The 23,897-nt window shown below is 41.9% G+C and overlaps 1 protein-coding gene across 3 annotated transcripts in view; it reads right to left on the bottom strand.

Annotated features, from left to right (window-relative positions):
* Positions 1-23,897, bottom strand: part of LOC122554150 (heparan sulfate 2-O-sulfotransferase 1) — a 213,966-nt gene that overhangs the window by 128,921 nt on the left and 61,148 nt on the right. The window contains exon 2 of one of the 3 annotated variants that reach the window (XM_043698719.2): positions 202-282. The exons of the other annotated variants lie outside the window; for them this stretch is intronic. Coding sequence (XP_043554654.2) covers positions 202-282 — 81 coding nt within the window. The remainder of the gene's footprint in view (positions 1-201; positions 283-23,897) is intronic. 3 annotated transcript variants of the gene reach the window in all.

Here is a 23,897-nt window from a genome sequence, read left to right as displayed (position 1 = left end):
ACAACATATCTGCCCAAAGGGAAGATCATGGAATAAGTGGACAATTTTCCATATTTTGGTCACCTCCTCATGACAAAACAGACTATGACAACAAAATTACTCTTGGTATTTATACTTCTTTTCTTAGGCATGCATTATTAAATTGAAATGCAGTATTCTGAAATTAACTGGTTGAGACAGATAGTTATTTGCCCTGCTCACTTTCACTCATGTTCCTTTGTCCCGTAAAAGGACACCATGCCATTTCCAACTCTTCCAATAACTTGCCATGCAAAATATTGCCTGAAAGACATAAGTAAGACAAATTTCACAAATAGTGGCACAATTTTTTGATTTCAGAATTTTTGGGCCAATATATATTGCTCAGCATTGTACAGTTAGTACAATTAAGTAACAACATAAATTGATTTGTGAAGCAGTCAAATGCATTTCAATAGTGAATAAAGGAAATGCCAAAAAGGGTGGGAAATAATGGCTCTCGAAAGCTGTGTTTGACCTCAGGACCTTTTCCTCAAAATTCTTATGATCTCTCATGCTTGCCAAATTTTGAGGTCAAGAGGCAAGTAACCATTGTATTACTTATTGGAATTTTAGCTGACACTTCAATAAAGAAATTATCCCCTTAGATCTTGTTCCACTCTGAAGATTAATTTCACTCGAACTAAATGGATGGTGCAGTTAGATTCCCCTATAACATGGCCAGTTTTGCTTACAGTGGAATAATTAAAACTGCTCCAATTCCCAAATAATCAATTACTTGGTTTAATTTATTTTTGTCTTTAAAAATCTATTACGAACTATTACATTCTTCAGAACAGCCCATTTAGTTTCCATTTTCTTCCAATCATGAATAGTATTTTTGTTAAATGTGGTTTATTAATACTTCACTATTTTCTTTGTTCAACATTATGAAGTGTTGACCAAATCACTGGAATATGCTTCTGCACGTAATGGAGAGCAGAATAAGAAAAATTAGTTTGCTATTTCAATAAACCCTTTTGTCATTCTCCTGCACTATGTACATTAATGTAATAGCCATATGACACCACTTGTGTTTCAATTCCATAATGAATAGAGAATGCTTTCAGAAGTACAGAAAAGTCAAGACAGAGGGTCGTGAGTAAGTTTCAGAATGTATGGCCTCGGCAACTGATGGTTCAACCCAATAATGGTGTAAAAAATTAGATTTGGAAAACTGAAAGGTGCAGGAAGAGGTAGTAGAAGTTACACAAATAGGGTGGGGTGAAGATGATTACCCAATTAGTGAGGATTTAAAATTCATAACATTGAGACAAATATGAAGGTCAGGTCATGCAGGTCAGCAGAAGTGATCAAACAGGTCGAGTTTAGGCAGTGCAAGCAAGTGGCAAGAGGGAATTGGTGAAATAGATTCAAAGGTGTAGGAAATTAGAGGGAAAGGCATTCTAAACAGCAGATAGCTTTGATGATGACTATAAGCAAAAGTTCAGTCCTTAGGCTTCACACAGTGTGAATTAAACGGATGTGGTCGCAGAAGATGGAATCAGTAATGCAGGATGCTCGGTCTGGAAACAACAGTTACAGCACTTTTCAATGGCCAATTTGAACTAACTCATCCAGAAGGTAGCATCAGTAAGACAATTTTAACAGCACAAAGACAGACACGGGGTTAAGTAACAAAGGCAACAATGAATTAGCAGGAAACATTACAACTCAGCTGTCACTGGTTTAGCTATGAGCAAATGTACACACCAGAATCCAAGTTGACGATTTTGTCTTGCCAAGAAATGCCAGGAACAGTACTTGACACAAAAGTGATATTACATCATTATTTTTCTTCCCTGTATATTTTCCAGGCCTCACCTCTGTAGAAAAGTGCACTAAGGCAAAGATTTGGTCAACTCAGTTTCTCAGTCAGGATGTTGTTGTTTAACACAAAAAAAAACGAAAACTGCAGATGCTGGAAATCAGAAACAAAACCAGAAATTGCTGGAAAAACTCCGGTCTGGCAGCATCTGTGGAAGAAAGCAGAGTTAACATTTTGGGTCCAGTGACTCTCTTTCAGTTCTTAAAACTTGCTGAGTTTTTCCAACAATTTTTGATCTTGCTGTTTAAAGCAATCTAATTAGCTTGGACAAAACAGCTGCAACATTTGTACTTCGTGTGTTGATTTCAGCAAAAGGTTTTAAAAAATGTATGCACTCAATGTTGCTGAAACTGGGTGGTCCAATATTTATTACTTTTCGCAAGTTGTCCTTGAGGAAGTGGTGGTTAACTGCCTTTTTGAACTGCAGTCCATTTGGTATAGGTATGCCCACAATACCATATGGGTGGGAGTTCAGGAGCAAAGCAACCATTTGCTTGTGACTGTAAAGCCGTGACAGGTTGAAGCTATCAATCTCCAGTGCCACATTGACAACAGGCAGCATCCTAGTCCATTATATTTGTTTTCCTGATGGCGATAGTTAAATCAAACTCTTTACAGGTGCTAAGAGAGTTTACTTATTGGTCACTGAAGATGTTCCTGGCTTTGAAATGCTCAAAACAACATTATCACTGTACAGCAACTTCCTGATGCAGACGTGGCACACCTTTGGCTTGGTTCTTAGGTTACCATGGTTGCATGGCTTTCAGTCAGTTATGTTAAGTAGGTAAACACTCTGTCTATGCCCTGACGGCCCAAGTCAGCAGCAAAGAGAAGAAAATGTCAATGTCAAAATACATCCCCATTTGAACACTTTTCTGGATTTCAACGTTCTTTATTCTGCCCTGCCTTAACTAACCTTACCAATAACATGGTCATAGAAAAAGGAGAACTCTCTTTCTATATCCAAGTGACTTAAAATCTCTCAGGAGATGTTAACTATACTGAAAATGACTTGTCATTAATAATCCAGAATAAACTCGATCGGTCTGATTACCATGAAACTAAGAATTGTTATGTTTTATTTACAGTTGTTTATTAAATCTACCTGTTCCAAGATGTTGATCTAGGCGATGATAGCTCTTTTTCCTCTGGAGTCAGAAAGTCACAGATTCAAGTTGGACAAGAGGTTTAAATGTGCAATTCAAACCGATACCAATGCAATTTTGATGGAGTTCTGTACAGTTTGATAAAGTATTACTGCTGCATTTTGGATGACAGACTGCTTTGCTTAGATCCATCAAAATGATAACACTTAAATGTATTTTTTTTGGCTGTGAATCATTGTGGGGTGTTCTTATGAAAAGTAATAATTAGATTTAACCCCTTCAATCTTCTTTGCTGACGACTCAAAAGCATTTCTGGCATGCTAATGTTCTCTCTCAAACTGGTATCATCATGTTATTCAGCACATTTTTGTCAACCCACTTTCCCCACCGAACTACCATCTGTGTTTACTGTCTTTTCCTCTTAAGTTCTAATGGAGCCTTACTTTTGGATGGCTTGTAAAAGTATTCCATTGCTGACAAGGTGTTTTCAGATATTGTGCGCATGCACGTGGGGGGGGGGAAGCATCAGATAAATGGGCTTGATCTTTTGTTTCTATTGTTTCCTTCTTTTCAAAATTTTCTATTCAAATTTCTTTTATGCTCCTGACTGCACTAATACTCCTTTGGTTGATTTCACGAACAGTATTTGCGTCTGCGATCATGTTACATTATTCACTCTTGACTTCTCTACAGTAATTGCTCTGGCTGGCCCTACCAACTTCTCCATAATTCTTCATTTTCTAGCTCAATGAGACTGGTCTCCCATTCCAATCTACTCAAATACAACAAGGCTAGCTCCAGTAATGATTTCTCTTTGAGTCATTATGAGAGCCTGAAATGAGTTATCGATGGCTAAATTTATTCGCATTTGCTCATAGCGAAGCCAACGTCAGCCGAGTTGGTTCAGTATGTTCATCAGATGATGACGATCATAGATGTAAAGCCCTTCTGTACAGTGAACTAGCCACTAGATCATGACCTCTTGGGCACTCACAACAAGGACAGCTGCAAAAGAAATATAAAGATGGTTGACAAGAACACTGAAAACTGGAATATAGTCAGTGATGACAATAACACCTGGAGGTTGACTGTTTGGAAAGTATTGAAAGAGACAAGCAGAATAGAGAAGTGGGTCAATTTTAATGATTTCATTACCTAAAATTTACTGGAGTGTCTTTTTTAAAACAAAATGGGATGAAAAGAAACACGATTTTAAACATGATTGGAGCCATTGTTTATTGCTCAAACATTTGCAAAAGTACTAATGGAATAAAATTGTTTTCATACATAATAGTATCCAAGTAACATGATTGAAGTAGAAGCTTGATTAAAAATCGAAGATATCCATCTCAACTTTTAATAAAAGCCCACTATTTTTGTTTTACGTGAGAAAGCATATCAAGTTGAGAGCTGCAATATGCTACACATCAACTATACAATCTAAAAGATAGACACACATTCTTTAGGAAGAGAACTTGTCATAATGGACACAAGAGATCAAACATGTGCACTATCAAGAGTAATCATCATTGTCTGCAAAGAAACATTATGGAATTCAAACTCCCAAACAACATTCATTAAAACTGGGACTCATTTTAATCTGCAGTTAGAATTGTGAGGTTTATTAAAATTTTAATCTGTCAATTAATAAGTTTCCTATACATGGAAATGATAGCTTTAAATGGAGGAGAGATCAAATGATTCACAGATTGCTTGGATGGTTTAACTGTTAGAAGCCAGGGATCAAGGCTGCCTTCAAGACACACAACAATGCAGAATCACCAAGCGGAAACCGATAGTCAAGTTCCATACGCATCAAGATGGCCTCAACAGTGGCTTTGTGTTCATGTTGTGCTAAATGCTACATGTCCACCATACCGTTCTGTAAAAAATTCCTTACTTCGTGTTCTGACATCATCACCTTGATAACTTATGACCTTTATAAGATTAGATTAGATTACTTACAGTGTGGAAACAGGCCCTTCGGCCCAACAGGTCCACACCAACTCTCCGAAGAGCAACCCACCCAGACCATTCCCCGACATTTACCCCTTCGCCTAACACTACGGGCAATTTAGCATGGCCAATTCACCTAACCTGCACATTTTTCGGACTGTGGGAGGAAACCGGAGCACCCGGAGGAAACCCATGCAGACACTGGGAGAATATACAAACTCCACACAGACAGTTGCCTGAGGCGGAAATTGAACCCAGGTCTCTGGCGCTGTGAGGCAACCACTCTGCCACCGTACCACCCTCTACCTTCATTAGTCACTTATTACTTTGTTTAAACCTCAGCATGCAATTCTTATACCTATTACATTAATCCAGTCATTTGGTTTGTCTCCAACACCACTATACTTTTAATTTTTTGTAATTGTCTCTCTGCGTCAATTAATAGGATTATAAATCATCCTTTCACTTAATATGCAGTTATTTACACTTTATTCAGACCATCTGACAACCTTGATCACCTGCACAGACCTATTATTTGGCCTGTCGACACTCCATTCACACCATTTGTATGATCTTTTGATCTCTCTGATTATAAAGTCTGTGTGCTCTCTTCATTTCACTTGACGAAGGGGCAGCACCCAGAAACGTTGTGATTTAAAATAAACCTGTTGGACTATAACCTGGTGTTATGTGACTTCTGACCTTGTCCACCCAGTCTAACACTAGCACCTCCACATCATGGCTAATTTTATTGCGAGAGTTGCAAAGAATTTACAAGAGAAGAATAATAACAAGTTTTGAGGATACCATGAGTAAACCACCAAGTTTCAGCTGTAAACTGTTCTTGCAAACTGCTGTTTCATTACTAAGCTGAAAGGAAGAATTGAGATCAGAGATAAACAATGAAAATTTCTACTTGTAACAAAGCAAAAGAGGGTAAACAATTCAGGACTGATAAGACCGGAAGTATCAGTCTCTTGGGACCAAACGAGCTACTTCTGTCTTTAGCTGGGAAGGTAAAAAGAAAGAAACCCATTGGAAAGTACATGCACAATGGGCAACTGCTTACTATGAGATGCTGATTTGATTTACTGTAGCTTAAAAATGTGTTGCTGCAAAAGCGCACCAGGTCAGGCAGCATCAAAGGAGAAGGAGAATCGACGTTTCGGGCATAACGTCGATTCTCCTTCTCCTTTGATGCTGCCTGACCTCCTGTGCTTTTGCAGCAACACATTTTTAAGCTCTGATCTCCAGCATCTGCAGTCCTCACTTTCTCCTAGTTGATTTACTGTAGTCACATGTATCTAAGCAAAGTGAAAACCTTTGATTTTGTGAGCTGTACAGGCATATCACAGCATGCTCAGAATGAACAAGGCATACAGGTTACAACGGCACAGGTGCACAATGCAAGATTAACATTGTATGAAGTTAGAGTCCATTCAGCAGTCTCAAAGTCAGGGAAGAAGCTGTTCTTGAACCTAGTGGTGCACATGTTCCAAGCTTCTATATCTTCTGTCTGACAGAAGAGGTTGGAAGAGAGCAGTACCGGGGTAGGAGGGGTCTTTGATGATGTTGGCAGCCTTTCTGCAGCAACAAGAAGTGTAAATAAAGTCCACGGATGGGAGGTTGATTTCTGTAACGGTCTGGACTATGCACACACCTTTTGTAAATTCTTACGGTACTGCGAAGAGCAGTTGCCATAACCCGGTCATTATGCACTCCAGACAGAATGCTTTCTATCGTACATGTCTAAGGGTCCTTTCAGACATGCTGAATTTCCTAAGCTGGCTGAGGAAGAAGAGGCGTTGTTAAGCCTTCTCAACAGTCACATCTACGTGTGAAGTCCAAGACAGGTTGTCGGTTATTGTCACTCGAAGGAAATTGACGATCTTGACCCTCTCCACCTCAGCTCCACTGATGAAGATGAGGGTGTGACCCCTCATTTCGTCCTGAAAGGAATGATCAGTTCTTTCATTTTGCTGACTTTGAGAAAGATAGATTGATTTCACTGCATCATCCTTCCTGTATTCTGACTCATCATTGTTTGATATCTGTCCTGCCACAGTGGTATTGTTAACAAACTTGTAGATGGTGTTCATTCTAAATTTGGCAACACAGTTGTGGGTGCACAGATGGTACAGTAGGAAGCTGAGAATGCATCCTTGCAGGGTTCCAAGGACCCTTAGACATGTACGATAGAAAGCATTCTGTCTGGAGTGCATAATGACCGGGTTATGGCAACTGCTCTTCACAGTACCATAAGAATTTACAAAAGGTGTGTGCATAGTCCAGACCGTTACAGAAATCAACCTCCCATCCGTGGACTTTATTTACACTTCTTGTTGCTGCAGAAAGGCTGCCAACATCATCAAAGACCCCTCCTACCCCAGTGATCACAGAGGAGCTGCTGCTGTCTATCTTCACTGATTGTGGCCTGTACGTCAGGAAGCTGAGGATACAGTTGCACAAGGTGGAGTCAAAATTTTGGTCTTTGGAGTTTTGAGATTAGTCTGGAGGGGATTATGGTGTTGAAGGCAGAGCTGTGATCAATGAGTAGGGAATCTGACACAGGTGTCCTGGTTATTCAGATGTTCCAGGAATAAGTGTAGGGTGATGGAAATGTTGTCTGCCATGGATCTGTTTCATTGGTAGGCAAATTGCAGGTGATCAAGACGGGCTGATGACCAGTCTCTTGAAGCACTCGTGATTATGGAGGTCAGAGTCACTGGGCAGTAGACATTAAGGCACGTTTCATGTGCTTTCTTTGGTACTGGGATGATGGAAGGCTTTTTAAGCAATTCACCTTCTGACTCCCGAAGTCGATCCACCATCTATAAACCACAAGTTAGCAGTGTGATAGAATACATCCTATTCCTGGGCGGGTGCAGCTCTAACAATCCAAAAGAAATATGATACCAGCCAGAACAAAGCAGTCGGCTTGATGGGCACAACACCCACAGGCATCCACTTGCTCCACCAATGCACACTATCTACAAGATGCTCTGCAGAAATTCACCAGAACTTCTTAGACATTACCTTCCAAAACCACAATCACTTCAATATAGAACGAGAGAAAGTGAGGGCTGCAGAAGCCTGAAGAAGGGCTTATGCCAGAAACGTTGATTCTCCTGTTCCTTGGATGCTGCCGGACCTGCTGCGCTTTTCCAGCAACACATTTTCAGCCCATATAGAACAAGGCCAAACAACACAAGATCACTACCTGCAAGTTGCCCTCCAAGCCACTCACCATCTAACTTGGAAATACTGTATATACTCATGTATAGGTTGAATTTTGAAGATGGATTTTTTAATGCTGAACTCAGAGAGTCGACTAATACACGGGCAAAATTTGAGGGGCTGAAATTCATGCTGCAGTTCAAAATACCGTATGAGCAGCAAAAGTCAATTCAATCACACAACTAATCCCCAATAAAGTCGAAAAACAATGAATTGGTAAAATACCGGATAAAAGAAAGAGACCAGTACGAAAATTTAACATGTCAAAGCATCATTGAAATCTTGCAAAATCACACTGTTCAACACGATCATGGCCTGGTATAATGGCACACTTAAAATGAAACATTTATTAAATTCCAAATGTGTAAGCATCTTGAACTTTTCCTACTAAATTCTTCCGTTTGCCTCCCATTTACTCTCTTATGTTATGAACCTCAGCAACATCAATACATTTGCCAAAGAATTAAAGATAGATCAGTATGTCGCTAATATATCCAACTTTTATTTAGATATAATGGCACAATTAAAATGATTAACTTTTTAACAATATTAACTTTTGGATAATATAGTGAACAAAGTGTGATAAGCAACAGCAACAGTATGTGATGGATGGCAGTTATAGGAAGGGGGGAAAGTCTCAGATACAATCACATAGATGGGTTAACTCCAGGAAGGGTAAGAGGTAGGCAGCGAGTGCAGGAGTTTTTTGTGGATAGACCCATTTCAAACAAGTATGTTGTTTTGGAAAATTTAGGAGGTGGTGATGGATTCTCAGGGGAACGTAGCTTGAACAGCCAAGTTTCTGGTGTGTTCAGACTGGCTCGAACGCAACAAGGGGTACATCAGCTTCAAAGAGATCAATTGTGTTTGGGGATTGTGCAGTCAGAGGTACAGACAGACGTTTCTGTGGCCAGCAGAGAAAAAGCAGAATGGTGTTGTTTCCCTGGTGCCAGGATCAAGGATGTCTCAGAGGGTGCAGAATGTTCTCACCAGGGAGAGGGGCCAGCCGGAAGTCATTGTCCGCATTGGAACAAACGACATTGGAAGGGAAAAGGTGGAGACTCTGAAGGGACATTACAGAGTTAGGCAGAAATTTAAAAATGAGGTCCTCAAGGGTAGTTTTATCTGGATTACTCCCAGTGCTATGAGCTAGTGAGGGCAGGAATAGTAGGATAGAGCAGATGAATGCATGGCTGAGGAGCTGGTGTATGGGAGAAGGATTCACATTTTTGGATCATTGGAATCTCTTTTGGGGCAGAAGTGACCTGTACAAGGAGGATGGATTGCACATCACCTACTGGCAGGGAAATTTGCTAGAACTGCTTGGGAGGATTTAAATTAGTCAGGTGGGGGTGGGGGGGGGGACCTAGGGAGATAGTGAGGAAAGAGATCGACCTGAGATGGGTACAGCTGAGAACAGAAGTGAGTGAAACAGTCAGGGCAGGCAGGGACAAGGTAGGACTAATAAATTAAACTGCATTTATTTCAATGCAAGGGGCCTAACAGGGAAGGCAGATGAACTCAGGGCATGGTTAGGAACTTGGGACTGGGATATCATAGCAATTAGGGAAACATGGCTCAGGGATGGGCAGGACTGGCAGCTTAATGTTCCAGGATACAAATGCTACAGGAAGGATAGAAAGGGGGGGCAAGAGAGGAGAGGGAGTGGCATTTTTGATAAGGGATAGCATTACAGCTGTGCTGAGGGAGGATATTCCTGGAAATACATCCAGGGAAGTTATTTGGGTGGAACTGAGAAATAAGAAAGGGATGATCACCTTATTGGGATTGTATTATAGATCCCCCAATAGTCAGAGGGAAATTGAGAAACAAACTTGTAAGGAGATCTCAGCTATCTGTAAGAATAATGGGGTAGTTATAGTAGGGTATGTTAACTTTCCAAACATCGACTGGGACTGCCATAGTGTTAAAGGTTTAGGTGGGGACGAATGTGTTAAGGGGGTACAAGACAATTTTCTGATTCAGTATGTGGATGTACTAGAGAAGGTGCAAAACGTGACCTGCTCTTGGGAAATAAGGCAGGGCAGGTGACTGAGGTGTCAGTGGGGGAGCACTTGGGGGCCATCGACCATCATTCTACGCGTTTTAAAATAGTGATGGAAAAGGATAGACCAGATCTAAAAGTTGAAATTCTAAGTTGGAGAAAGGCCAGTTTTGACGTTATTAGGCAAGAACTTTCGAAAGCTGATTGGAGGCAAATGTTCGCAAGTGAAGGGACGGCTGGAAAATGGGAAGCCTTCAGAAATGAGATAACAAGAATCCAGAGAAAGTATATTCCTGTCAGGGTGAAAGGGAAGGCTGGTAGGTATCGGGATTGCTGGATGACTAAAGAAAGTGAGGGTTTGGTTAAGAAAAAGAAGGAAGCATATATCAGGTATAGACAGGATAGATCGAATGAATCCTGAGACGGGTATAAAGAAAGTAAGAGTATACTTAAGAGGGAAATCAGGAGGGCAAAAAGGGGACATGAGATAGCTTTGGCAAATAGAATTAAGGAGAATCCAAAGGGGTTTTACAAATATATTAAGGACAAAAGGGTAACTAGGGAGAGAATAGGGCCCCTCAAAGATCAGTAAGGCGGCCTTTGTGTGGAGCCACAGAAAATGGGAGAGATACTAAATGAATATTTTGCATCAGTATTTACTGTGGAAAAGGATATGGAAGATATAGACTAAGGAAATCTTGCAAAATGCCCATATTACAGAGGAGGAAGTGCTGGATGTCTTGAAACGGTTAAAGGTGGATAAATCCTCAGGACCTGATCAGGTGTACCAGAGAACTCTGTGGGAAGCTAGAGAAGTGATTGCTGGGCCACTTACTGAGATATTTGTATCATCGATAGGCACAGGTGAACTGCCTGAAGACTGGAGGTTGGCAAACGTGGGCCACTGTTTAAGAAGGGCGGTAAAGACAAGCCATGGAACTATAGACCGGTGAGCGAGACCTCGGTGGTGGGCAAGTTGTTGGATGGAATCCTGAGGGACAGGATGTACATGTATTTGGAAAGACAAGGACTGATTCGGGATAGTCAACATGGTTTTGTGCATGGGAAATCATGTCTCACAAACTTGATTGAATTTCTTGAAGAAATAACAAAGAAGATTGATGAGGGCAGAGCAGTAGATGTGATCTATATGGACTTCAGTAAGGCGTTCGACAAGGTTCCCCATGGGAGACTGATTAGCAAGATTAGATCTCATGGAATACAGGGAGAACTAGCCATTTGGATACAGAACTGGCTCAAAAGTAGAAGACAGAGGGTGATGGTAGAAGGTTGTTTTTCAGACTGGAAGCCTGTGACCAGTGGAGAGCCACAAGGATCGGTGCTGGGCCCTCTACTTTTTGTCATTTACATAAATGATTTGGATGCGAGCATAAGAGGTACAGTTAGTAAGTTTGCAGATGACACCAAAATTGGAGGTGTAGTGGACAGTGAAGAGGATTACCTCAGATTACAACAGGATCTGGACCAGATGAGCCAATGGGCTGAGAAGTGGCAGATGGAGTTTAATTCAGATAAATGTAAGGTGCTGCATTTTGGGAAAGCAAACCTTAGCAGGACTTATACACTTAATGGTAAGGTCCTAGGGAGTGTTGCTGAATAAAGAGATCTTGGAGTGCAGGTTCATAGCTCCTTGAAAGTGGAGTTGAAGGTAGATGGATAGTGAAGGCGTTTGGTATGCTTTCCTTTATTGGTCAGAGTACAGAGTACTGAGTTGGGAGGTCATGTTGTGGCTGTACAGGACATTGGTTAGGCCACTCTTGGAATATTGCGGGCAATTCTGGTCTCCTTCCTATCGGAAAGATGTTGTGAAACTTGAAAAGGTTCAGAAAGGATTTACAAGGATGTTGCCAGGGTTGGAGAATCTGTGCTACGGAGAGGCTGAACAGGCTGGGGCTGTTTTTCCTGGAGTGTCAGAGGCTGAGGGGTGACCTTATAGAGGTTTACAAAATTATGAGAGGCATGGATAGGATAAATAGACTAAGTCTTTTCCTTGTGGTCAGGGAGTCCAGAACTAGAGGGCATAGGTTTCGGGTGAGAGGGGAAAAGATATAAAAGAGATCTAAGGGGCAACTTTACACACAGAGGGTGGTACGTGTATGGAATGAGCTGCCAGAAGATGTGGTGGAGGCTGGTACAATTGCAACATTTAAGAGGCATTTGGATGGGTATATGAATAGGAAGGGTTTGGAGGGTTATGGGCCGGGTGCTGGCAGGTGGGATTAGATTGGGTTGGGATATCTGGTCGGCATGAACAGGTTGGGCCGAAGGGTCTGCTTCCATGCTGTACATCTCTATGACTCTAAGTACTCATAGACTTTGTACCGGTCTGAATGAATCAATGAATCAAAATGCTCTGTGGTCAACCAAGTGTGCAAAGTGGAGTTCTGAACGAATGAATAGAGATGCAATATAGTAAACAAAGAGTGAGGAATAGAGTTACCAGTATGAATGAATGAACATGATTTAATGTGATATAGTAGGGTTGACTTATACAAGATATATGGAAAACACAAGACTTTTGGCCAAAATAAGGGGTCAACCTATACATGAGATTGACTTATATACGAGTACATATGGCATAATTACTGTTCATTCAGAGTCACTGCGTAAAAATCCTGGAATTCCAGCCTTGAAGGCATTGGGGGTCTCCTTACAGCACATAGTCTGCAACAGTTCAAGAAGACAGCTCATCACCACCTTCTCAGGGGAACTAGGGACTGGCAATAAATGGTGGCCAGCCAGTGATACCCATTTCCCACTGGTGAATGAATTAAAAGAAAGGAAGAGTAGCCTCCACAAGAAAATTTACTTGGAGGTGCCGGTGTTGGACTGGGTGGACAAAGTTAAAAATCACAACACCAGGTTATAGCCAACATGTTAATTTGGAAGCACTAGCTTTCGGAGCGCCGCTCCTTCCTCAGTTGGTTGTGTAATCACCTGATGAAGGAGCGGTGCTACAGAAGCTAGTGCTTCCAAATAAACCTGTTGGTCTATAACCTGGTGCTGTGTGATCTTTAAGAAAACTTACAGAATAGCACTTTTATAGTTTTATACAGGGAATGTGTTTTATCCTTAAAATGTATAATATTCACTTGCTTTCAGGTAATAACAGAACATTTGAATTTCCCTTTAAAACTCTTTCAGTCTCTTCAGAGATTGAAACACCTGATTTTGATGTTACTTCTTACATTAAACCCTTACATTCTGCAGGTATAACGTAAGCTCATAAATGTGTGTGCTATTAACATGCAGGAATTGCCATTCGTATGCTTTGGTGATTAATTCAAAGGAAACACAGATATACATTTATATAGCTCCTGGTCTAGCTTGAATGAAATTGGGCAAGATATGGCTTTGTCAAAGGAGAATCCCAAACTTAACTAATCTATTGGAGTTCCTTGACGAAGTAACTGTGTTGTAGATGATGGGGAATATGTAGATATATTGTACTTAGATATTCCAGAAGGCATGTCAGAAGGTGCCAGATCAAGGGAAAATAAAAATGACTGAGCACAGCATGGATTAAAGATTCTGGATTTGTGGTGCTGGAAGAGCACAGCAGTTCAGGCAGCATCCAAGGAGCAGCGAAATCGACGTTTCGGGCAAAAGCTTTTTCCTGATGAAGGGCTTTTGCCCGAAACGTCGATTTCGCTGCTCCTTGGATGCTGCCTGAACTACTGTGCTCTTCCAGCACCACGAATCCAGAATCTGGTTTCCAGCATCTGCAGTCATTGTTTTTACCCTATGGACTAAAGATTGCCTAGCTAACAAGAAGCACAGAGTAGGAATAAATGGGTCTTTTTTAGGCTAGCAGGATGTCACAAGCAATGTGCCATACAGTGTGGTGCCTCCACTTTTTGCAATTTATATGACTGATTCAGATGGCATGGTAGTTACATTTTATGACGACAGGCTTGGAAAGCAAGTTGTGAAGAGGACTTAAGGGGTTTAGAAGGAATATAGAAGTTCAGTGACAGGCCAAATATCTCGCAAATTGAGTACAAAATGGGAAAATGTGAAATTGCCCATTTTGGCGCAAAGGTTAAAAAAGAAGCCTATTATTGAAATGATGAAAGGTTGCAGAGTTCTGAGATGCAGAGAGATTTGGATAGTTAATGGGTACAGCAAGCAATCTGGAAATATGATGATGATTTATTGCAAGGGGAACTGAATGCAAAAGTAGGGAGGTTATGCTTCAGTTATACAGGGCAATGGTGAGACTACATCTTACGTATTGTCTACAGTACTAGTCACAGTACATAAGAAAGGTGATTAATGCAATGGAAGCAGTTCAGAGAAGTGTTTTTAATTCATTCACGTGATGTTGGGGTCACTGGCTGGACCAGCTTTTATTGCCATCCACAAGTGTTCAGAATGCAATTAAAAGTCAAGTACATTGCTGTGGGTTTACAGTCACATGTCAGCCAGACCAGATAAGGATGGCAGTTTCCTTCCCTAAAGGATATTAGTTACTCGACTAATACCTGGATTAAGCAGATTGTGTTATAAAGAAAAGTTAGACAGGCTAGGCCTGTATCCTCTAGCCTTTAAAAGAATCAGAGGCAACTTAATTGAAACAAACAAGATTCTAAGGGAATCTGACCAGGTGAATGTCAAAACAAGGTTTTCCCTCATCGAAGAATTTAGACTAGGGGTCCCAGTTTAAAATCCATTTAAAAATCCAAATGGTCATCCATTTAAGACTGAAGGAGATAAATTTTATTCTGAAAGTTGACAGTCTTTGAAATTCATTTCCCCAAAAGGCAGTGGATGCAGAGTCTTTAAATATTTATAAGGCAGAGGTTGATAGATTCTTGATTACCAAGCAGATGAAAAAGCATTGGGAATATGAAGGAATATAGGGTTGTGGTTAAAATCAGATCAACCACGATCTTATTAAATGGTGAAGCAGCTTGAAAGACTGAATGGCCTATTGTTATTGTATATTCAAAAGCAAGCTTATATAAAATTTTATAAGATCCCAGTCATAAAGTTCAACCTTCGTATCCCAAGCATATTTTGTATCGTAAGCAGAGTGAAAGAAGCAAAAAAATTAAAATATTTATGAATAACTATCAAATTCTATAATTCATGGAGATAAAATGATAGGAAACAGCTGTCAGGCTTTCGACAACACTATCAGTCGAAAACCTTTTACAAGCAAAGAGAAAAGGATTTTATTATAATAAAACAAAGTAATGAACAAACAGCTGCTTTTAATCAAAAGCAGTTAAAACTACAATCATCAGTATCTGCCCATAATGGATTGTATTCATTTAACAAAATACCACTTAGTAAAACTTTGCCATTAATAATACTTAAAGAGTCACTGAAGTGTGTCCCTGTTATCTATTGTTTATGGGATACACATTGCAGGTTTGATACGGAAATCATCAAACTGCAATGAAGAAAAATGGTTTCCAGGGTCATTACAGTTTAATATCAGATGGTCCATGGTAGGATCTTGACTATTTTCACATATTATAGAATAAACAAATTAAAAAGTGATGTCAATCAAAGTACGGTTATGCATCTACACTGTATTATAGAATCTGGTTCAAGTAAAAGAGAACTGTTATTACTTTCAAAATCAAGTTAGATAGTTAGCTTTAAATGTATTCCTAGTTTTCTTTCAGCCATGTCAGAAATGCATTTTTGTGTCGACTGCTGAATTTGTCCAATGACTTAATTGGTAAATGGGCTATTTAAAAGAAAGCCAGTAATCCTTAATTGCACAACTCCTGTTTTTTGTTCTTAGCTGTGGACAGCTAAGGCAGCAATGGACAACTGCGATTAGCTTTAGTGATCTGGAACAGAGAGGTGGGACATCAATATGTATATATGTATGTAAAGCAGACGTAGGAAGGATGTGACCTCACATGGGGGAACCTCGAACAAGACGTCATAGCTTTAAAAAAAAAAGAGGCTGCAGTTTTAAAACAGAAATGAACAGTAATTATTCCTCTGAAGGGTCTTAAATCTATGGAATTCAACAACCCAGAATGCAATGGATGTTGGAACATGGAATAAATTTGAGACAGACAGACTTTTAATTAGTAATGGGTTCAAGGGTTGTGGAGAGTCAGCAGGAAAGTGAAGTTGAGATCAACCATGATCATAACAAATGGCAGAGCAAGCTCAAGGGCTGAATTGTCTCCTCCAGTTCCTACTTTTTATGTGACTGAATTAACATTTTTAAAACTGTAACAACACTTATTCAGAAAATGGGTTTTAAAACTGAGTAACTCAATATAAAATAAAACTTAAAACATTACAAAGTTCTAAAGAACATAAGATTAACGATGTAATGTTGGATATTGTAAAAGTATTTAATTGGCCATCAAGAACTTTAGGATTTCCCCAAGGTCCTGAAAGGGCCAAAATTAAAATAATTCTTTATAATTAAGTTTTCTCTCAAACCTTAGATAGTGCTTTTCCTTAGATATCAAAGGGGGGAGATAGTTTCTTTCAGCGTTTCTTTTCACTAATTGGACACAGACAGCACATGGGAACTGTTTTGCTGCACTGCCTCTTGCCAAAGCATTGTTTTTGGGATGCTGCCTGTATTGAAACAGTTAATGTTTCCTGATTAAGTAATGTATTTTCTTGTTAAGTACATCACTCGCATATAATTATATCAATTCTTCCTCTTGTTGTCAGAATAAAACCTATTTTGATTAAAACTTAGTGGTGGACCAATTGAATCATCTGCAACACATTACCTTACACTTGCCTTTAAATTAGAAGTTGGACTGGAGGCTAAATCTATAATATATTTTGGATGAGACTGATCTGGTCCCTAACACCATGACTACCAACCTCTGTTTTGCACAGAATCTCTACGTCATCTGCTCTCTTGTTGCTCTTCTAGCAAAGTATATTTAAAAAAAGCATCTTTTGCAAAATCTTGCATTATTCAAGACGTGAAATGTGTTTCTCTCTCCAAGTACTGCCAGACCTGTTGGGTTTCTCCAGCTTTCTCTGTATCTGTTTCAGGTTCCCAACATCTGCAGTGTTTTGCCTTGATCCTTACTCATGTCAACAGCTTCAGGTAATTCTGCTGAATATCAACATAGATGGATGTTCTTCGGAGGGTCAGTGCAGACTCGATAGGCCAAAAAGCTGCTAACTGCATGAAGGGATTCTATGATTCTGAATTTAAGTCTGAGGCAGGACAGCCACCAATTTCCTGTTTTATGCTAAAAACCTATCAGGTTTCAACTTGATTTTCTCTCAGTAGTTTCTCTTTTCTAATCTGGTTGAAGACGTCAATCCACGCTGGATACAATTCAACATAAGCAAGCTCCGACTTAAAACATTAATGTTTAAATGATCATTCTCCACAGGAGAGCCCATAAAACAAATATTGGCTTGCAAGGTGCTTATGCCACCAAATTATTTCCTCACCAAATTATACATCAGCTAAGAACTGTTGAGTAATCTAAGCAAGATATCTAAATGGATTCCTTCTTCTAGTCCAAGGAGACACAGTACAATTCCAGGTTCTTCTCCACAGTTAACACAAGACAGTTGGCCATTTCAGTTGTCAGACAGATTGAGTGACCATACTTCCTGTTGAGACTGGTCAAGTCAGCATATTAGGTGATGTCTTCTTTGCAGACAGAAGGAGTATGCACAGTATCTGTTTCAGTTTAACATAATGGGTGACAGATAATTTTTTTGATTAATTTCTCAAGGAAATGCCTCATCCAGTTTAAAATTTAAAGCTTGGCAGTTAACAGAGTAGGAGAAAGTGAGGAATGCAGAAGCTGGAGATCAGAGTCAAGAGTGTGGTGTTGGAAAAGCACAGCAGGTCAGGCAACACCCGAGGAGCAGGAGAATCGACCTTTTGGGCAGAAGCCCTTCACTAGGAATTGGAGACTTACAGGGGTGCTGAGAGATAAATGGGAGGGGGTGAGGCCGGGGGAAAGTAGCTAAGAATGCTATAGGTAGATCAAGATGGGGAGAAAGTAATAGACCCGAGAGGAGGGTGGAGCTGATATGTGGGAAAGACGATGGACAGTCGAGAGGGCAGTGCCAGGTTGAAGGCTTGGGGCTGGGATAGGTGGTGGGAGGTGAGGTGAGGAAACTGGTGAAACTCATTAATCCTGTGTCATTGCAGGGTTCCAAGGAGGAAGATGAGGCCTTCTTCCTCCAGGCATCGGGTGATTAGAGTTCGGCAATGGAGGCGGCCCAGGACCTGCATGTCCTTGGTGGAGTGGGAGTTGAAGTGTTCAGCCACGGGTGGTGGGGTTGGTTGGAGGAGGTGTCCCAGAGATGTGATTGGAAATGATCGACAAGTTGGTTTCCTGTCTTCCTGATATAGAAGAAACCACATCGGGTGGAACGGATACAGTAGATGACATTGGTGGAGGTACAGGTAAATTTCTGTTGAATGTGGAAGGATTCTTTGGGGCCTTCAATGGAGGTTGGGGGGGGGGGGGCACAGATTTTACACTTCTTGCAGTGGCAGAGGAAGGTTTCAGAACTGGGGTGTGAGCTGGTGGTTGGCGTGGATTGACAAGGGAGCCACGGAGGGAATAGTCTCTCCAAACGCTGACAGGAGTGGGAAAGGAAATATATCCCTCAAAGTGGAGTCTGTTGATAGGTAGCAGAAGTGGAGGACGACGAGAGGATCCTTCCACATCAGAAACTGTCTCTCTATTGGGTACGTGGAACAGCCCATCCTCCACAGCTGCAGTGCCACCATCCCCCAACTTTTCCTCTGCTACATCGATGACAGTATCAGCGATACCTCGTGCACCCTTGAGGAGATTGAACTGTTTTTCAACTTCACAAACATCTTTCGACCCCAACTCCAATTCAACTGGACCATCTCAGGACACCTCCCTCCACTTCCTGGACCTCTCCATCTCTGGCAACTGCCTAACCACAGACATGTACTACAAACCCACTGACTCCCACAGCTACCTGGACTACACCTCCTCCCACCCTGCCTCTTGCAAAAATGCCATCCCATATTCGCAACTTCTCCTCCTCTACCGCATCTATTCCCAGGATGACCAATTTACCTTCAAAAATTCCAGATGGCCTCCTTCTTCAAAGACTGCAATTTCCCCTCTCACGTGGTCAATGATGCCCTCCAGCACATTTCCTCCATTTCCCACACCTCTGCCCTTGAACCCTATCCGTCCCAACGCAACAAGAACAGACCTCCCACCCCACTAACCTCCGTATAAATCGCATCATCCTTTGCCACTTCTGCCACCTACAAACAGACCCCACCACTAGGGATATATTTCCCTCTCCACCCCATCAGAGTGTCGGAGAGACCATTCCCTCAGCGAATTCCTGGTCAGATCCACCCGCACCCATCCCCATCAGCCCACACCCCACTTCCTGCACCTTCTCCTGCCACCGCAAGAAGTGCAAAACCTGTGCCCACACCTCCGTCCTCGCCTCCAGTCAAAGCCCAAAACAATCCTTCCACATCCAACAGAAATGTACATGTACTTCCACCAATGCCATCCACTGTATCCGTTGCACCCAATGTGATCTCCTCTACATCTGAGGCAGGATGCCAACTTGCGTATTGTTTTAGAGAACATCTTTGGACACACGCACCAACCAATCCCATTGCCCCGTGACTGAACACTTCAACACCCCCTCCCACTCCACCAAGGACATGCAGGTCCTGGGCCTCCTCCATCACCAAATCCTAACCACCTGACACCTGGAGGGAAACTCACCTTGTGCCTTGGGACCCTGCAACCACACAGGATTAGTGTGAATTTCACCAATTGCCTCACTTCCCCCTCCCCTCATTTCAGTCCCAAGCTTCCAACTCAGCACCGCCCTCTTGACTTGTCCATCATCTTTCGCAACTATCCGCTCCACCCTCCTCTTCGACCTATCACCGCCCTACCCCACCTTCATCTACTTTTTGTATTCTCAGCCACCTTTCCCCCCCAGCCCCACCACCCCCCTCCCATTTCTCTCTCAGCCCCCTGGACCACAAGCCTCATTCCTGATGGAAGGACTTCTGCCCGAAACGGCAATTCTCCTGCTCCTCAGATGCTGTCTGACCTGCTGTGCTTTTCTATTACCACGAGTCACCATCAACTTGTGCATTTTCTGTATCAATGCAAAACAGAATTCAGTGGCCAACCAATCAGCAGTCTCCTCTCATGCATTCACAGTTATTTCCCCTTCACTTTATTAATTCTTGAGAACTGTGCTGATGAGAGCATGGCAAAAAGCTTCAACAAAATGAAAACCTTTTCAGCAATATTTAAATTGGTTGTAAGATAACCCTAAACATTAAAGCTACTTGCCTCTCACTCTTTGAGATGCACTTTGACCTAAAACAAAATTACACTCACACACATATATGTCTATGGGGTGAATTTGCATTTGCAGAATTGGATTCGCAGATATATTCTATTTTGCTGAAAAAGCACACAATTTCCAGTTTCCTCCCAGTCCAAAAATGTGCAGGTTAGGTGAATTGGCCATGCTAAATGGCCCGTAGTGATTAGATTAAATTACTGACAGTGTGGAAACAGGCCCTTCGGCCCAACAAGTCCACACCGCCCCGCCGAAGCGCAACCCACCCATACCCCTACATTTACCCCTTACCTAACACTACGGGCAATTTAACATGGCCAATTCACCTGACCTGCACATCTTTGGACTGTGGGAGGAAACCGGAGTACCTGGAGGAAACCCACGCAGACACGGGGAGAATGTGCAAACTCCACACAGTCAGTCGCCTGAGGCGGGAATTGAACCTGGGTCTCTGGCTCTGTGAGGCAGCAGTGCTAACCACTGTGCCACCGTGCCGCCCACAGCACGGTGATTAGGTGAAGGGGTAAATGTCGGGGAATGGGTCTGGGTGTGTTGCTCTTCAGAGGGTCGGTGTGGACTTGTTGGACCGAAGGGCCTGTTTCCACTGACAGTGGTAAGTAATCTAATCTAAACCTTTCCTGTCTATGTACCTGTCCAAATGTTTTTGAAATGTTATAGTTATATGTGCCTTTTGCACTTCCTCTGGCAGCTCATTCCATATGCACATTACCTTCAGTGTGAAAAAGTTGCCTTTCAGGTCCCTTTTAAATTTTTCTCCTCTCACCTTAAACCTGTGCCCTTGAGTTTTGGACTTCCTCTACCTTTGGGAACATAGCTTGGCTACTAACTTTATCTATGCTCCTCATGATTTCATAAACTTCTAGAAGATCACTCTTCAGCCTCTGATGCTTGAGGGAAAAAGGTCCCAGACCTATCCAGCCTCTCCCTATAACTGAAATCCTCCAGTCCCAGCAACATCCTTCTTAGTGTTTTTATACCCATTCTAGTTTAACAAAACCCTTCCTGTAACAGGGCAACAATATGCTGCATTCTAAAAGTGTCTCACACTCTCTTGTATAGCCACATGATATCTCAACTTCTGTACTCAATGCTCTGATCAATGAAGAAAAGCATGCCAAATGCCTTGTTCACCACCCTGTCTAATTACAATGCCACATTCAAGGCACCTGCACCCCCACGGCCCCAGGCCAACAATACTCCGCAGAGCCTATCATTGTGTAAGCTCTGCTTGGTTTTGCCTCATTAAAATGCAATACCTCGTATTTATCCAAAATTAAATTCCACCTGAAACTTCTCGGCCCATTGACCCATCTTATCAATATCTCATTACACTCTTGGATAATCTTCTTCACAGTCCACTACACCAATGCTGGAGCCATGCCTCCATTTGTTTCAGCCAAATAGTTTACATAAATGACAAAACATCAGATCCAGCATTGATCCTTGCAGCACACTGCTGGTCATAGCCCTCCAGTCAAAACAACAACCATCTACCATCACAATCTACTACCATGTCTTCTACCGTCAAAGCAATTTTGTATGCTTTTGGCAAGCTCTCCCTGGATCTACATTCTTAGTCACCTCTTCAAAAAACTCAATTTTAAAATATTTCTTGGCTAAAAATCATTTTTACCTAAAGCATCTTCTGAAGTTTAAAGGGGTGGCACGGTGGCTTAGTGGTTAGCATTGCTACCTCACAGCACCAGTGACCCGGGTTCAATTCCACCCTCAGGCGACTGTCTGTGTGGAGTTTGCACATTCCCCGTGTCAGTGTGGATTTCCTCCGGGTGCTCCAGCTTCCTCCTACAATCGAAAGGTGTACAAGTTGGGTGAATTGGCCATGCTAAATTGCCCACAGTGATCTGGGATATGTACGTTAGGTGCATTAGTCAGGGAAAATCTTGAGTAATAGGGTAGGGGAATGGGTCTGGTGGGTACCTCTTCAGAGGGCCGGTGTGGACTTGTTGGGTCAAAAGAAGTGTTTTCACACTGTAGGGATTCTACGATTCTATGAAAACTCAATCAAGTTAGTGAGACATGAATTCCAATGCACAACGTCATGCTGACTATCCCGAATCAGTCCTTAACTTTCCAAATGCATGTAAGTGCTATCTCTCAAAGTGCCCTCCAACAATTTACTCACCGTTGATGTCAGACTCACTGGTCGACAGTTCCCTGGCTTTTCCTCAATACCTTTATGTTTTCATCTGTTACACTGGATATGAAACTACAGCATTAATAATCACTGATTAAGTGAAATGAGCTGATTATGGTGTGCAATAGACTCCATAAATGATAATGAGAGCGCAAGTTTCTGGTATTGAGACTGGCTCTAATGCAATGAAGGGTACGTCAGGTTCCAAGAGATCAATTGTGTTCGGGGATTCTTTCGTCCGAGGTACAGACAGACTTTTCTGTGGCCAGCAGCGAAAAAGCAGAATGGTGTGTTGCTTCCCTGGTGCCAGGATCAAGAGTGTCTCAGAGAAGGTGCAGAATAACCTCACAGGGGAGAGGGGCCAGCAAGAGGTCATTGTCCACATTGGAATCAACGACAGAGGATGGGAAAAGGTTGAGATTCTAAAGGGAGATTACAGAGAGTTAGGCAGGAATTTAAAAAGGAGGTCCTCGAGAGAAGTAATATCTGGATTACCCCCGGTGCTACGAGCTAGTGAGGGCAGGAATAGGAGGATAGAGCAGATGAATGCATGGCTAAGGAGCTGGTGTATGAGAGAAGGATCATCTTTGGATCACTGGAATCTCTTTTGGGATAGAAGTGACCTGTACATGAAGGACAGATTGCACCTAAATTGGAAGGGGACTAATATACTGGCAGGGAAATTTGATAGAGCTGCTCAGGACAATTTAAACTAGTAATGTGGGGGGGGGGGGGTGGGACCGAGGGAGATAGAGAGGAAAGAGATCAATCTGAGACTGGTACAGCTGAGAACAGATGAGAGTCAAACAGTCAGGGCAGGCAGGGACAAGGTAGGACTAATAAATTAACTGCATCTATTTCAATGCAAGGGGCCTAACAGGGAAGGCAGATGAACTCAGGGAATGGTTAGGAACATAGGACTGGGATATGGTTTGGAACATGTGACAGAAACATGGCTCATGGATGGGCAGGACTGGCAGCTTAATGTTCCAGAATACAAATGCTATAGGAAAGATAGAAAGGGAGGCAAGAAAGGAGGGGGAGTGGCATTTTTGATAAGGGATAGCATTACAGCTGTGCTGAGGGAGGACAGTCCCGGAAATACATCCAGGGAAGTTATTTGGGTGGAACTGGGAAATAAGAAAGGGATGAACACCTTATTTGGATTATATTATGGACCCCCTAATTGTCAGTGGAAAATTGAGAAACAAACTTGTAAGGAGATCTCAACTATCTGTAAGA

This window comes from Chiloscyllium plagiosum, unplaced genomic scaffold (assembly GCF_037043375.1).
Source record: "Chiloscyllium plagiosum isolate Xiang-an unplaced genomic scaffold, Cpla_swu_hap1 HiC_scaffold_9, whole genome shotgun sequence".
In the NCBI taxonomy this organism is placed as follows: domain Eukaryota; kingdom Metazoa; phylum Chordata; class Chondrichthyes; order Orectolobiformes; family Hemiscylliidae; genus Chiloscyllium; species Chiloscyllium plagiosum.
The sequence above is the reverse complement of the archived record's forward strand: the minus strand, read 5'-3'. Positions and strand labels throughout refer to the sequence as shown.